Source organism: Magnolia sinica, chromosome 9 (assembly GCF_029962835.1).
Source record: "Magnolia sinica isolate HGM2019 chromosome 9, MsV1, whole genome shotgun sequence".
Classification (NCBI taxonomy): domain Eukaryota; kingdom Viridiplantae; phylum Streptophyta; class Magnoliopsida; order Magnoliales; family Magnoliaceae; genus Magnolia; species Magnolia sinica.
In genome coordinates this window covers 68,283,842-68,299,567 of record NC_080581.1, presented here as the reverse complement: position 1 = coordinate 68,299,567, position 15,726 = coordinate 68,283,842, and the positions used below count along the sequence as shown (strand labels likewise).

Genomic DNA, 15,726 nt, shown 5'->3' with positions numbered 1-15,726 from the left:
GTCCCCCCATGATTTTTTTAAAGAAATCCATTCCGTCCATCCGTTCTTCCAGATCATATTAGGCCACGAGCCCAGAACATAGACAGATACAAAACTCAAGTGGGCCTCACGACAGGAAAAAGTGGCTACGAAAATGCCTACCGTTGAAACCTTCCTGGGTCCACCGTGATGTTTATATGCCATCCATACCGTTCATAAGGTCATTCTTACTGCGATGAACTGAAAACACAAAAAACTATACTATCCAGAACTTCCATAGCCCCACAATGTTTCAACGGTGGACGTTCAATTCTCACCGTTTACTATCATGCGGCCCACTTGAGTCTTGGATCTACCTCATTTTTCCCATATCCTAACATCATCTAGAAAAATAATGGACGTTGTAGATTTCTCACAAACATCACGGTGGCCCACGCATACAAACGGCCAATATAGGAAATTGAAAAAACCATCCACACATACGTTTAAATATATAGAAAGTAACCCCTCATATCCCTTCCCTTTTTATCTCAACCTCTCTTCTGAAGAAGAAGGAAAGAAAGAAAGAAAGAAAGAAAGGGAAAGAGAGAGAACCAATCTCTTATATATCTCCATCTCACAATCTCCGCCATCAATCTACACCATGATCCGCATAAGCAACAATCTCATCGGCGTCCTAAATATCCTCACCATCATCCTCTCCATTCCTTTGTTTATCTCAGCCATCTACGTGAGCCACCATTCCAATTCCCAATGTGATAGATTCATCCGCGTCCCTCTCCTTGTATTGGCTATTTTACTATTTTTCATCTCCCTCTGTGGTTTCATTGGATCATGCTGCCGTGTTACATTCTTCTTATGGATTTATCTCTTCATCATGTTCTTGCTGATACTCGGGCTCATGGGTTTTACTGTCTTTGCATTCGTGATAACGAATAAAGGAGCCGGAGAGGTCATATCAGGGAGAGGCTACAAAGAATACCGGCTTGGGAACTACTCGCTTTGGTTGCAAAAACGCGTTAGGGATGAGCGGAATTGGTTGAAGATTAAGAGCTGCTTGAGTGAGGCGAAGGTTTGTAGCAGTCTCGGCCGTGGTGCCGTTTATGAGAAAGCGGCTGAGTTCTATAAGATGAACCTCACGCCGATCCAGGTTCCTATTCTCTTATTTTGTTATTATTATTATTATTATTATTTGTTTGAATGAATAGTGTTGTTTTATTCACTCTGTTATTGATTTGAATTGGTTTGTTGTCATCTATATATATATATATATATATATATATATATATATATATATATATATATATATATAAGGTCGACCTGATGGGAACTTCCCATGAGGTCTAGCTGTGTGGCCCCATTGTGATGTGTGTCAAACATCAACACCTTGCATTTGAAAGGGCCCATTTAGTTTATGGGATATCCAAAACCAGCTGTGTATGGAATTCAGGTGGCCCATACCATCTAAAACCATGTGAAGACATGCCTAAAATATATAAAAGTAATTTGTGGGGGCCACTTGGGTTTTGGATGCGGATGAAACTTGGTCTTACCCCTCATCTAAGTGGGACACACCTAATGGATGGCTGGATTTGTGAATCACATCTCACTAGGCCCAATAAATGATTATGAATGTTTTAATGGAGTGTAACCCCTCTCAATTGTTGTATGTGCTGTGGCCAACCCAAGTCATGGATTGACTTAACTTTTAAGCCCGTGGCCCATCATGGAATGGTGCATCCAGTTGATGGGGTAGATGTTTGACACACATCACATTGGGGAATTAAATGAGATTATATTCATTTGGTATTATTTCATCCGGTTGAGCGTCCCTAATCCACCACATACATATATATATATATATATATATATATATATATATATATATATATATATATATATATATATATATATATATATTCATTTGTGAATTAAATGAGATTATATTTTTGGTATTATTTTAAAGGTTTTTTTTTTTCTCTTTATATAACTGCCTACCTTTTAGGCTATTTCTTGAAAGATGTCTGCTTTCAAAATATTTAAATCAAACTGCTGCTTAAGTTTTCCAGCGACGCCTATTGTTATATTGGGTTTTCGGTTCACTGGAACCATGTCAAAGAGAGGGGCTTGTCAGTGTCCTGGGGTCTGAAGTTAAAACGTGAAATAGCCTAAAAGACAGGCAATTATAGGGGAAAAACTCTATTTTAAATGTGTTAATATTTTCTACTTGTTTGGAAGTCCGAAATGACAGTGTTTCTTTATTCCTTGTCGTCGAATGGGAGAGAGATTATTCTCTTCTTCCTATGGTTGTTTATTGTTGTTGTTGTTATTGTTATTGTTATTGTTATTGCTGTTTTAATCCTGTTGTAATAATGGCTAGCTGTCTATTACAGAAGTGATCCATGTCATAGAGTAAATGGTTATTGTTATTGCTGTTTTAAGCTTTCAGAGTGTGGTGTATCATTGTATATCAAGGGACTTTATGACTCCAACACCCCCCTGCACGTGCGGGGGTGGGAACTCCGCACGGGAGCATACTAATGAGGGTGGAGGGACGCTCACACTAAAAATAGGCCGGGCTTGATTTCCCGGTCCCTAGGCCGGACTTGTTTTTCCTGACCCCCCGTGGGAGAATAATATATTAGTGAGGCATATTTGCTGCTCTCGAGATTCGAACATAGGACCTTCTGAGGGGGTGGGAACTCCATGGGACTTTTCACTTCAACAACCCATTGCAACCAGAGTCCTATAAGTTAAGGCTTCCTACTTGGACACTTAAACACTCTAATAGATCAATCTGAACTCTGCATTGTGATAAGAACAGCTTTATGGATTGCTATCCGTAGCTTAAATGGATTGGATGATCCAAGATGTCTCAAAGTTGAATATCTATTCCATGGACATCCATTTTTTCAACAGGTGATGGGATGGTTAGAATTGTTTGCTAAATCGGACCCATTAGAACCATAGGAAATCCATGATAGGCCCCAAAAAATAGATTTTCATCAAATTGTTGATTGGCCCTTTTTTTTTTTTTCTTTCCAGAAAAGATATGCCCATCCACTCTATATAGGCTATTGATAGAATGTCCTTGGTAGCTTAACGTTTGCTGGAGATGGTAAAGGTAAGTCGAAAGGAATACCCAAGTAGCTGATGGAACTCTAAGTTACTAGTTTTGATATTTCCACATGTTAATATATTAGTAATTTGAATGCCTTGAAGAAACCGGTGACTCTTGTCAATGTCGCAGCTAGAAGAAGATCAATGGATCATGAATCTAGATTGTACAAGCTAGTACTTTAGAAGCACAAAAAACATGTGACATTTTTTTTTTAATTTAAAAGAATGGTAAGAAAAACCTGTCTTATAAGAGATAACAAAACCATCTAACCACTTTAGAAACTAATCCAGTGGTATAAAAGTAAATAATTGATGGTGTGATATCCATATTTGCATACTTTACAATGTCATACTCACGGAAAGAAAAATCTCTACATGGTCTTTTTTGAATTAGAGAAAGTAAATGATGGCAGGACTCCACTGCAGGCTTATGTATGTATTGGCTTTGAGCTTATATTGTTATGCATGAGTTATATATGATTAAACAAAGCATTTGTAAAAAGAGGTCCTAAGGCGTATGTTGTTTGCAAATGACATAGTTTTGATTGACAAGCCAAGGGAGGTGGTAAGGGCAAAGCTAAAGTTACAGAGGGATGCTTTGGAATCTAAAGTTTTTAAATAATTTGGATTAAATAAAGTACATTGAATGTAATTTTAGCAACAACAAGAGTTGAAATGGAAAATTAGCCAACATTGTTGATAAAGAAGTACTCAAAATGAAAAACTTTCATATCTCAGGTCAATAATTTATTACAATAGAGAGATTGAAAAGGATGTTGCTCATGGAATTATGATGGATGGCTGAAGTATTAGAGATGTAAGTCTTGATTTTTATGTGATATTCTCGTGCCAATCAAAGTGAAGAGGAGATTTTATAGTATAAGACCACCGATGTTTTACCGAATAGAAAGCTGGACAATTAAGGAATAACATGTTCATAGTATGATGTTGACAGATGTATGTGCGTGCATGTGTTTTGTACATAAGTGTGGCCACATGGCTATACCGCAATGACTGGGAAAGACCTAGTCATATGGGAGAATGTTTGAAATGAGACTGGCTTCTTCAACTGACAACAGGCATTAACTTCAACGGCTAATAATCTTAAATGGATATAAATAAGTTCATTTAACTAGTGCGAAAGAATATGTTAGTGTAGTACAAAAAGTCTACTACTAAAGAGGAGAGTTTTTTTTTTTTTTGGAAAAGCAAAGGATGATAGACTCTCTTATTACTTACCTAGGGTAAAAGCTTGGAAAAATACAAGAGAGAGGGGCACACCCCTAAGAAAAAGGAAAAGAAAAGAGCTCACACCCTGAGCTCCAGTGGAAAAAGGAAGAAAAAGATAGAAACGAAAAGAAAGAGCTAGTCAACAGAAGGCAGAAGGAACAACAACTCAGGCTAGGCATGATAACAAAGAAATAAGCTCAATCCTTGAAATAAGATGATAGGGAGAGCCAAGAGGAGCAGTAGCCAACTTCAAAATAATCCATTTAACGCAAGTTAAGGTAACGCTAGAGTGGCTTCTGGAATGAGTGATTTAGGCGTGGATTATACGAGCAAAGAGTAGCATCTCCCATGAAGAGGAGGACAGATCCAATGTGGTAGAAAGACTCATCATTATGGACCTGGATGCTAGCACTTGTAAGGTTGGCAAACTAAAACTTATAAATACCTTAAGCACCTGTAAGGTTGTCAGAATACAACTTATTGATACTTGGAACAGGTTTGAAGACATTCATCCAAAGGCCTACGCATGGCAGTATTCGAGACGATTTACCAAATTGGGAAAATTGGGAAAAATGTATGGGAGAAACAAAAGAGAGACCAACTTTAGAATCAATATTCTCCCTAGATCAAGGCCCAACGCAACTCATTGGAATTAGAATTACTAGCCTCAGATGAGAACCGTATGCTATGGGCGATCTACCACCTAACGACAAACAAGCCACGTTGGACATGTTGATCTTCATTGGTGAATAATTCTTGAACAATGAATGGGCCCTCCCATGCGGGCTTGAATTTGCCTCTAGGATTGGATAGATGAGGAGGTAGAATTTTCTTCATCACCACATCTCCTACTCTGAATGTTCTCATGCCAACCTCCTTGTTGTATGCTCGTGCGATCCTTTTATGATAAGTCTAGGAATGACATAGGGCTCGCATTTTCTTTTCATCCACCGGATGTAACTGATCATAACAAGCTTGTAGCTATTCACCTTCTTTGACTTTCCTTTTCAGCAATATTTATAGTGAGGAAATTTTGATCTCGACTGGTAAAACAACCTCCATTCCATAGTTAAGCTCATATGGAGTGGTGCCCATTGCAATGCGTACAAACGTTTGATAAGCCCAAAGTGCATAAGGAAGTCTCTCTGACTAGTCGCAGTAAGTCTTTACCATCTTCTCAAGGATTCGTGCAAGAGCGTTGTTTTCGACTTCAACTGATCCATTGTAAAAATGCATCTAACAGCCAATGGTCGCGTGGTTGGCCCGCGGTTGACGATTTTGAATGGGTGGTGGTGGTATGAGCTTCCCCCTTATGGGTGGCATGTGTCGATGACTAGGGTATTAGGCTCTCCTAGACGAATTTCTTTTACAGGAAAATGCTGTTTAAGATCACTGAGAATGGAGAGCACTTTATTGTCTAGGATGTATTTGATTCGTTGGAGTGTCAAAGGAATGGCCCAGACTTGGTGCAACTAAGGGTGGCCAAGAAGGAGATTGAATGAGGAAGATATGTCCATGACCTGGGAGGTGATTGCGGATATGTCTCGAACTATCTGTAGTTCGAGGTCAATCTCTCATTCGATTTCCCTTCGTAAATTATCAAAGACTCTCACATTCATGTTACTAGGCCTGAACATGGATGAGTCTAGTCCAAGATACATACCAGTTTGAAGTAGGCAAACGTTCGGACTTGACCCGTTATCAATGAGCACAAATGGGATGCTGCAATCTTTATGACTGACAATTATGTTCAAGGATCTCCCATGGTCGCATCCTTCAGATGACAACTCATCATTTGAGAAGGTGATGACTCGAGGTGCAATGAGCTGTCCTATCATGTGGGCGACCATTTCTAGGGGTGCTTCTCGAGCGATGTGTGCATCATGTAATGTTTTGATGAATGTTTCTCGATGGGCTTTAGACGTGCAGAGAAGTTCCCAAACCGATAGATGGGTTAGAATGGTTTTTAGTTGAGTGGCCACGTTATAGGCCTTGTCGGCCTTGGTGGTTAAATCTACTAGTTGTCCTTTGGGATCTCCTCGAGGTACATCTCTCTGGAAGCATCTTCCATTGGGGTGCATGTTCCCCACTTCTCAGCACTCAGGATAGTGCCAAGGGACTGCCTTGTTATCGAAGACCAGTACCTCCCTTCCTTGAAGAACCCGAGGAGGCTATGAGGGTAAAGATAGAGGAGCTTGGGAGGTTGGAGGAATTGTGTGGGATGCTGAGTTTTTTCCTATTTGAACAAGGGGTGGTTTAGGAGGAGTGCTTTGTGTTTAATGAGCCCGTTCATGTGGGATGGGAAGGGAGAGGGAGATCCTCCTGGAAGGGTGATTGATAGTTGGCTTATGATGGGGGTGGATTCGGAGCTCTCCCCATGAGAACTAGTTGCTGTTGATTTTAGACTGACTGTGGTTGTTGGTGTGATGGAATGTTAGTATGGCTCCTTATAAAACTAGTGGTTGATTCCAAACTTGGGATGTGTTGTCGACCTAGATGTGGATTGACTGAGGGGCTTTTTCTTGGAGAATCTAGGGGGAAGGCACCCCTTGCAAGACAAATGTAGGGCAAATAATCTTCCTGTACGACATTGATAGTGGGGGTCTCGATCATGCTGGCACCAACCTGATGTTGCGACAGGGGATTATGAAATATATTATTATTGCCTGAAGTTATCGATTGAGGGGAAGCGATTGTGATCTTTTTTTGGTCGATCAAATCTTCCACCACATGCTTCAGAGAGAAGCACCGTTCTGTTTGTCCCCTAACTTGATGGGATGTACAACATTCATTGTCGTTGTAGTTTGACAGTAAATGGTTTGGTGGTGGTTTAGGCTGAAGTGGTACAAGCAATTGCCTTTGGATGAGCATGGCCAACATGTCATTATATGATTGGCCAGAGGAGTAATGCCTAAATGGTCGTACCATACCCGTTTGTCATTTTTGGTTTGAAGTACATGGATTTCTTCGGGGTTGTTACAGTTGTGTTGATTGTTGTTGTTGTTGACCTGTGGAATGTTAGCCGATGCCCCTTGTATGGAGGCTATGAGGTTATTTCTTTCTACTGTCTAAGGGACAACTATTTCCTTGCTTCGATTCTTGAACCTACCCATTTTCTCTTCTGGATTGTTTCTTAGCACAGGGGTAGCCTGGTGGGACCAAGATGCAATTGTGTTGGCTCTGATTCTGATTTCTACCTGCCCTCATGTGCAGATTAACTGTGCAAAGTTTATGTATGGGTAGGAGATTAAGTAGCCTGATATATTTGGATTGGTCAAATGAACGATCAAGGAGATCTATAGCTTCGTCATCAATGGATGGTTTCATTTTGCAGCTATGACTCTCCATTGACCAACATAAATAGATAGGATTTGTCACTTCTTTGCCTAAGGGCCACCAGGTCCCTCCTCTCGGGTGCTACCTTTAAATTGTATGCAAATAGGTCTATGAATGCCTACAACATATCTTCCCAAGTTCTAACTTTGTGGTAATCCAAATATGTATACTAGTCAAGCTCATCACCCCTTAGGGACTATTGGAATAGTCAAGTTAAGGCTTCCTCGTCTCCGCCAATGGCATCAAGCTCATTGCAAAAGGCTTTGAGGTGCGCGATGAGACATCTTGTTCTATCATACATGTGAAACTTTAACACCTCAAAGTTGGTGGGTACCCTAGCATCTGGGAAGGGACAAAGATTGTTGAATTTAGAGAAGGGGAGTTCTACTCCACGTTGTCGTTGCAGTTCATTTTGCATGACTTTGAGCTGACCCTCGAAATGCCTGTAAAGTCAGTATATTTCAAAAGCTTGCCGAGGTGGCAATTGTGCCCCTTGATGGGCTTAACTCCCCTCCTCTTCATATTGATCCACCTTTGTGCCTTACCCACGTGCTGATGCGGGTTGGGTTTGTTAATAAGTGGTTTAGTGAGGTAGAAATGGGGTTTGAATTATAGGATGATATTGCCCATCGACATGCGATAGTTGGTATTGATCGGGGTGCAGGGGTGGCTGCTGGACTAGGCCAATTATGACTAGATGGAATGAGCTTGCTATGGTGTAGGTCAATTTTCATCGCGGTATTGGACTCTCTTTCCTTCCTTGGGAGGGATGGAAAACAGGTTGATGGTAGGATCAGAGAGCCTTACATGCGTGCAGGGTGGTTGTGCGTTATGGATTGTGGGATCCGTCCCAGGATGAAGGAGGTGTGCTAACATGTCCTGGATCTTACTCATGTCTTGTGCTAGGTTGGCCAGTGAAGGTGCAACTACGGGTGGTGGTGCCTGGTTCCTGGGTGATTCTGGAGGGGATGGTCAATATTCCTCGTGTGCTGACATGATTGCCTAGGCACAAGTGCAAATAATGCCTTGGCATGCTAGTGTTCACTTTGAAGGGCGGTGGACTCGCAAGCCACTTATGGGCGCAATGATTGCTACTTGTCTTACCTTTTCCTTTGTCGACCTTCTCCTTTCTTTTTCTTGTTTCACTATAGAAATACGGCTTGACATGCAGGGGTTAGCAAATAATGGGGACCAATGTAGAACTGGAATGCAGAATACTTGTGGAAAAGTAAATGGACCAGTGTGGAACTAGTATGCAGAATGCTTGCTGAAAAGTAAATGGACCAGTGCGAAACTAGAATGTGGAATGCCCACTAAAAAGTAAATGGACCAGTGTAGAATTGGAATGCAGAATGCATGTAGAAAGGTTAACGCACTAGTACGAGACTGTAATTCAAAATGCTAACAGAAAAGTAAACGGACCAGTATAGGACTAGAAATTTAGCAAGTTAGTCAGTTAGTACAGGACCAGTATGCACTGGATGTTAGTGTTGTAGATATCATGATTTCCCTGAAGCTCGTACGCCCCTTGTTTCAAGTCGGACCTTAGAATGATATGTATTACCAACTCTAAAATAGAGTTTCCATTCTATGAATGCCCTTCCCTCGACCCACATGCGCACAATGCTGGATATGCGACACGCAGTGGAAGATTGCCTTTCATTAGGTGACGTTTTCGTTATTTTGTGCAGTTGATCTTTATGGGGGTGATAATGGCCTAATATATATGTTTGTTTGTCATGTTTTAGCTTCTTTGGCTATGCAATACCTTTCCATGGTGGCCAAATTAAATGTGCGTTTAAAGGATTGGAGTTGCCACTAGCCGATTTGGCAAGGTAACAATTCACGGTCCCAAAGCCATAAACTCACTTGATAAGGTCGAAGAATCACATGTAGGATCTGTCAGAAATATGCCAGGAAATCCCGAGGCAAGATTTGCTGCGGCAGGTGGCCGACGGTTGATCATCAGTCAATGACCTGCTTTACCCACGGTGGGGTGTCTACAATTACATTTTTATTTGAATTATTTCAAATCTGCAATAATATTTCAATGGTAGGGTGCCTTGATTTACGAGGGTTTTTATTGAATGTGGTTTGATTGGTTTCTATATGTTAAAATTGTATGGATGAGTGGCGTCAAATCATTATGCATGGAAGACAATGTATGAACTTGGATGGAACCTTGAATGAACATAATCCTCTCTAATTAAATTCTATAATTGATTGAGTTAAGTATACTTAGTGCGTGAGTTATGAACCAAAACTCAAATTTGAGGGTGCACATTCTATATATACTCGGATTACAGGGCGTGACAGTTTGATTCGATCAAAAATGTCAAAATTACTTAAGAAATTTAACTACTCTAATTTTTATTTTCTCGATTCAATGGATGATAGATTTGATCGAGGGTCTTTCTCTATATATATACATATATACATATATAGAGGCATGTTTGCACACATGTCATGGGAGTGTAATCCGAACGCTCCATGTGATGCAGAATCCAATGAAACCCCAAAGTACAAATTTTCACCATGATCTAAAATTCCGGTGGGCCATAGCAAAGAGAAACAAAAATCAAGGGGGGAAATTGTTTTCTTTTTTATGGCCCACCAAAGTTTTGGATCAAAGTAAAAATTGGGCCTGGGGGTTTTCATGAGGTGCTGCTTCATGTGGATCATTTAGATTTTGGAATCACATCACGTATGATGAATTATCAACAAAGTTCGCATGAGTTCCGTGCGAATTGGTGTGCAGCTGAGCATTCGGCTACACACACACATGTGCACACACACACACACGTGCGCGCGCACACACACAGAGCTAAATTCTCAGCTGCGCACTAGTTCGCATAGAACTCGTAGAAACTTTTTTGATAATTCATCACACGTGATATTACTCCAAAATCTGAATGCTCCATGTGAAGTAGCACCTTATGAAACCCCTTGAGCCCAATTTTTACTTTGATAAAAAACTTTGGTGGCCCATGAAAAATGAAAACAGTTTCCTCCCTTGATTTGCATTTCTCTTTACTAGCTATGACCCATCAGAATTTGAGATTAAGGTAAAAATTTATTCCTTGGAGTTTCATGGGATTCCGCATCACATGGACTGTTCAGATTAGACGCCCATGAGACATGTGCAATGGTATGCACATGCATAGGTGCGCCGGTGAGCATGACTCTCTCTCTCTCTCTCTCTCTCTCTCTCTCTCTCTCTCTCTCTCTCTCTCTCTCTCTATATATATATATATATATAAAACCTCGTGGGAACTTCCCATGAGGTCGAGCTATGTGGGCCCCACCGTGATGTGTGTCGAACATCTACCTCATCAGTCCTAGGCACCATTCCATAGTGGCCCATAGGCTTAAAAATCAAGTCAATCCATGACTTGGGTGGGCCATACCACATATAACAGTTGAGAGGGGTTACCCTCCCATTAAAACATTCATAATTATTTATTGCGCCCGCTGAGATGTTGTTCACAAATCCAGCCCATCCATTGTTTGTGTCCCAATTTGATGAAGGGTCAGATCAAGTTTCAACCGCATCCAAAGCTCAGGTGAGCCCCACCAAGTTCTTATATATATTTTAGGCATGTCTTTACATGGGTTTAGATGGTATGGCCCACCTGAGTTCCGTATACGGCTGATTTTTGGGATATTCCATGACCTAAATTTGACCCATCAAATGCATGGTGTTGATGTCCCCCACACATCAATGTGGGGGCCACATAGCTCGACCTCATGTGAACGACCTCACAGTACCATTTTGTTATGTGATGTCACAGTTGATTTTGATGTTTGCAATCTCTACCTTGCCAATGACGAAACAACAGCGTAGCTCCATCAACAGGCCTGCCTCAATTCTGAAGAAAATTCTGTCCTCACTGAGGAAGTTCATCTGCAACCGAATTGCTCTCGCCAAAATGCGGTCTATATCCAGATGAAGCACGTACTTGATATCATTCATCTCCACCCACCAAACAAACCACTAACACCTTCGACTAGCTCTTTATTTGGATGTTTGTTAATGTATTCCTCCTTCATATCTTGAATCATCAAGAAGAGCACTTCTCCACTTCCATACTTGTGATTCTAACATACCGATTAAAGATCAACCGATCGACCATGATCATCTCTACAAACTCCCCTCCCTGCCTTACCAGGGTTCTCTCTTGAAGACCTGTCAACATGTAGGGGTCATTTGGATTCTTGTAAGTTTAATAAGTGTCACTTACTGGTGTGGTGTTTGGGGGAGGAAATTCATCTGTAAGTCACTAACAACTTACCAAGTCTAAGTCACCTTCAAGTGAAAGACACAACTTAAAAATTCACATACATCTAAACAATCCCTTAGCTTGCCCCATCCCAATCTCAGCTTTGTTCATTTAATTACCACAACATTCTAGTTCAACTTTGGTTGAGAAGGGTTGCCCATTTCCACCACCATTATTTGGTAAGCAAAAGGCTCTTAGCTTCCTCCCTAGAAAGGACATGGCATAACACCCTTAAGAGTCTTGAAAATGGTCGACAAACCACACTCCTAAATCATTTTTTGTAACCTTTGCAATAGACTGATTTTCAATAAACACAACATCGAACAAGGAAACTAAAATGTGACGTCGACCAACATATCTTCCATTGAATTCATCTCCAACAAAACATAAGGGCAACATAGGAGTGTTATTTTCATCCATGGATGTAATCATGATGCACTCAACTTCTCTTTTTATTTATTTATTTATTATTATTATTTTTTCCCTGTTTCTTGGTTGTGGTATTAATTTGATTTTATATTTGTATTTTTGTTATCTTTTTCAGTCAGGTTGCTGCAAGCCACCTTCTTTCTGTGGTTTCATATACCAAAATGCCACATTTTGGTCCCAACCGAAATCTGGCGTGAAGTCTAATGAAAAGGATTGCTTGACATGGAGCAATGATCAGAACCGTCTATGTTTCGAATGTGAATCATGCAAGGCTGGGGTCCTCGCTAACTTGAAGCACGATTGGCGGAAAGTTGCAATTGTAAATGTATCTGTCCTTGTATTCGTCATCATCATCTACTCCATTGGTTGCTGCGCTTTCAGAAACAACAGATACGACACCGGTCACAAGACACGAGCCTACCCTTAATCCAACCTTAGAATGGTAGCAGAGAACAAATTAATCAATATTCTTTGGTTGTGAACTTATTGCTACTCCATTTTATTTCTTGTGCATTTACTCAAGCATTTATGTAATTATTTGGTCGATAATTCTTTTGTTTAGATAATTTACAACTTTAAAACCACGTGTAGGCCTCTTCACATGTTAGAAAGGTCATCTAGGGGGCGTTGGATCGTAAGTTACTTACGCTACTTATGCCTTAAGTACTTTATTTTGATTTCTACTTATTAAAATGAAGTGATTAAGTAACTTAAAAAAGACTACTTATAATTGATCATAAACCAAACTTACTTATCTCAAATAAGTTACTTATCTACTACTGTAAATAAAAAAAGTAACGTATTTCGTGGTTTCCAAATGGGCCCTTGGCATCTTTTAAATGATTTTAGATGTTGCCCTCTTTTAAATGATTTTTTAAGCTCCCTCTAACTTAAAACATAAAATGAAAGTCAAAGTAAAGCTCAAAATAAAAGAGGAATAGTAAATCGGGATTTAAATAATAAATTGTAGAATTTAAGTAGAATCCTAGGATAAATTTAAAAGGATATTCAATGTGGGATTCAAATCGTTTTGCTTAAGATTTGACTCAATCGTAAATCGTATGATTTTGACACTGTCCATCTGCATATTGTAAGTGGTACATTTCATCACTATCATACAATGCCCACTTGGGTTTTGTTTGTGAGGACTCGTGCTTTCTTGATCCACCATTGGCTTAAAGTCTTCCAGATTGGAGATCACAGCCATCGAATCCTAGGCCTCTTATTGGTTGAATGTGAATTGTTGTTGTAGCATCTTTCTTTGCCATCTTTTCGCTGGTCATTAATCGATGGCTGGGTGTTTCTTACACAGCATGGGAAACAGTAAGATCCGCTTGGATGTTATAAAATATCCAATGGCTTGAAATCCAGATGTAATGTGGATATCATCCTACGAGCATTGCGTAATACATCTTTTTTTCCTCGTTTTTCTCCTTTGATGCTTGAAGCACCATCTCATACAAAGCTTTGTGTCTAAGCTTAGCTTACCGTTGGTGTTTAAATGCAACTGGTTGCATTTTAAGTGTTTCTATCCATGTCTAAGTGCATCTAAGTACATGATATCAAATGTATATGATATGTTGCATGGATGAACAAGACTCACATCTAAGTAAGTCTCTTGTTCTTCTTAATCTCCCTTTTTTCTTGGGGTAAAGGATTTGAATTCCTCTCTCTAATCATGGCATGTTTGAGAAATGGATGAGATACCACAACTTGAGAAAAGGGCAGTGAGCTATTACCTTAGCTGTGGTTTCTCAGGTTAATAAAGAAGTGGACCATTCTACAATACACATGGCAAACTTGTATGTAATTGCAGACTATTCGAGTGGTGGGCTACATTCTAAATCGGTCATAGGCCAGAGGTGAAGTTGATGGCACGATCCCAACAATATGATTTCACTTTTGAATTTGGACAGTACCATTAATTTTCGACTCACCATTTTACGGCCACTAATTGGCTAGTAAGATCATCCAACGGATGTAATTATTTTGATCTGCCATTAGTATTATATGCACAAAAGAAGAAACCGTGTTATTTTATTTTTATTTGGATCAACATGCCTGGGCTGATTAGGTTCGGGTCTTACTAGGTCTGGGTCATGATGACCCGGACCCGAGCCGACTGGATCATCTAGGCACTTAGCGGGTACCCATTGAATCTGATCTTGACCTTGGTCAAAGTAGAGTATGGTTCAAATAAGGGCATTTACATGGTCATGACCACTCAATGGATGGAACAAATGGGCTTTGTTACATGCACGTGGCTTTGCAAAGAGGAGCAGATTAGGTGAGGCCCAGGCCTCACCACCCATGGTGCCGTGGCTTTGCAAAGAGGCCTTTTTTTTTTTTTTTCCTTTTCTTTTTGGGTTTCCCATCAGATATTTGAATTGAGTTTTGGTTTATTGGGTTGTTAGTAGTGAAAATTCGACCGTTGATGGAGATGGGTCCGGTTTTTCAAAAGAAAAAAAAAAGAAGAAAAGGCCTCACCACCCATGGTGCCGTGGGGCCCACATTGATGTATGTATTTTATATCCACGATGTCCATTCGTTGTGCAATCTCATTTTATGGCATGAACCCAAAAATGAAGCAGATCCAAATCTCAGGTGGACCGCACCATAGGAAAAGTGGTGATGAACGCCCACCTTAATGCCCACAGCGATGTTTATTTTCTCTCCAACCATAATGTCACACAGACCTAGATGAAAGGAAAAACCAAATATCAGCTTGATCCAAAACTTTTGTGGCCCACTAGAGGTTTTTAATGGTCAATCGCCACTACTTCATGTGGTGTGGTCTACCTGATATTTGAATCTGCTTCATATTTTTGATCATACCTAAAATGAGCTGGAAAAAAAGGATGGACGGTGTGGATATACAATACATACATCAAGGTGGGCCCTACATTCAGGACGACACTGTATTGGGTGAGGCCAGCCTGCACCTAATCGGATCCCTCATCAAAGCTTATTTCATAGCTCGATTAATTAATATATATTTAATATAAAATATTATTGATAAAATTAATCAAACTCAAATCTGACTGATAACCAGCTCCAAGATGATGGACGCAGCAGATCCCAAGTATCTTGGGTCCGAAAAGTGAAGATTGAGAGCCTGCTCAAAGATAGTAGTTAGTTGGCGTTAGAGCTAGATTGAGAGGGCCGTGTATTCTGTAGTACTGGTGGAAAGAGATAGATTATGTTGCCATCAGGGAAGTTTGGTGCAAATATCCAGCACTTCTTCAGGGAGACCAATGAGATGGTGTCTGGGTTGGCGAGGAGGGAAAGCACTAGGGTTCCAATGTTTAGGTGCCTTGTCACTACAACAAAAGTTGGCTTAGCCGACGATATG

At 40.3% G+C, this 15,726-nt stretch overlaps 1 protein-coding gene across 1 annotated transcript; it reads left to right on the top strand.

Moving 5' to 3' along the window:
- Positions 1 to 513: 513 nt before the first annotated feature.
- Positions 514 to 12,930, top strand: LOC131256419 (tetraspanin-8-like). The gene is made up of 2 exons (XM_058257324.1): positions 514 to 1,129; positions 12,490 to 12,930. The coding sequence occupies exons 1-2, from the start codon at positions 623 to 625 to the stop codon at positions 12,799 to 12,801; spliced, it is 819 nt and encodes a 272-aa protein (XP_058113307.1). The 5' UTR covers positions 514 to 622; the 3' UTR covers positions 12,802 to 12,930.
- Positions 12,931 to 15,726: the final 2,796 nt, after the last annotated feature.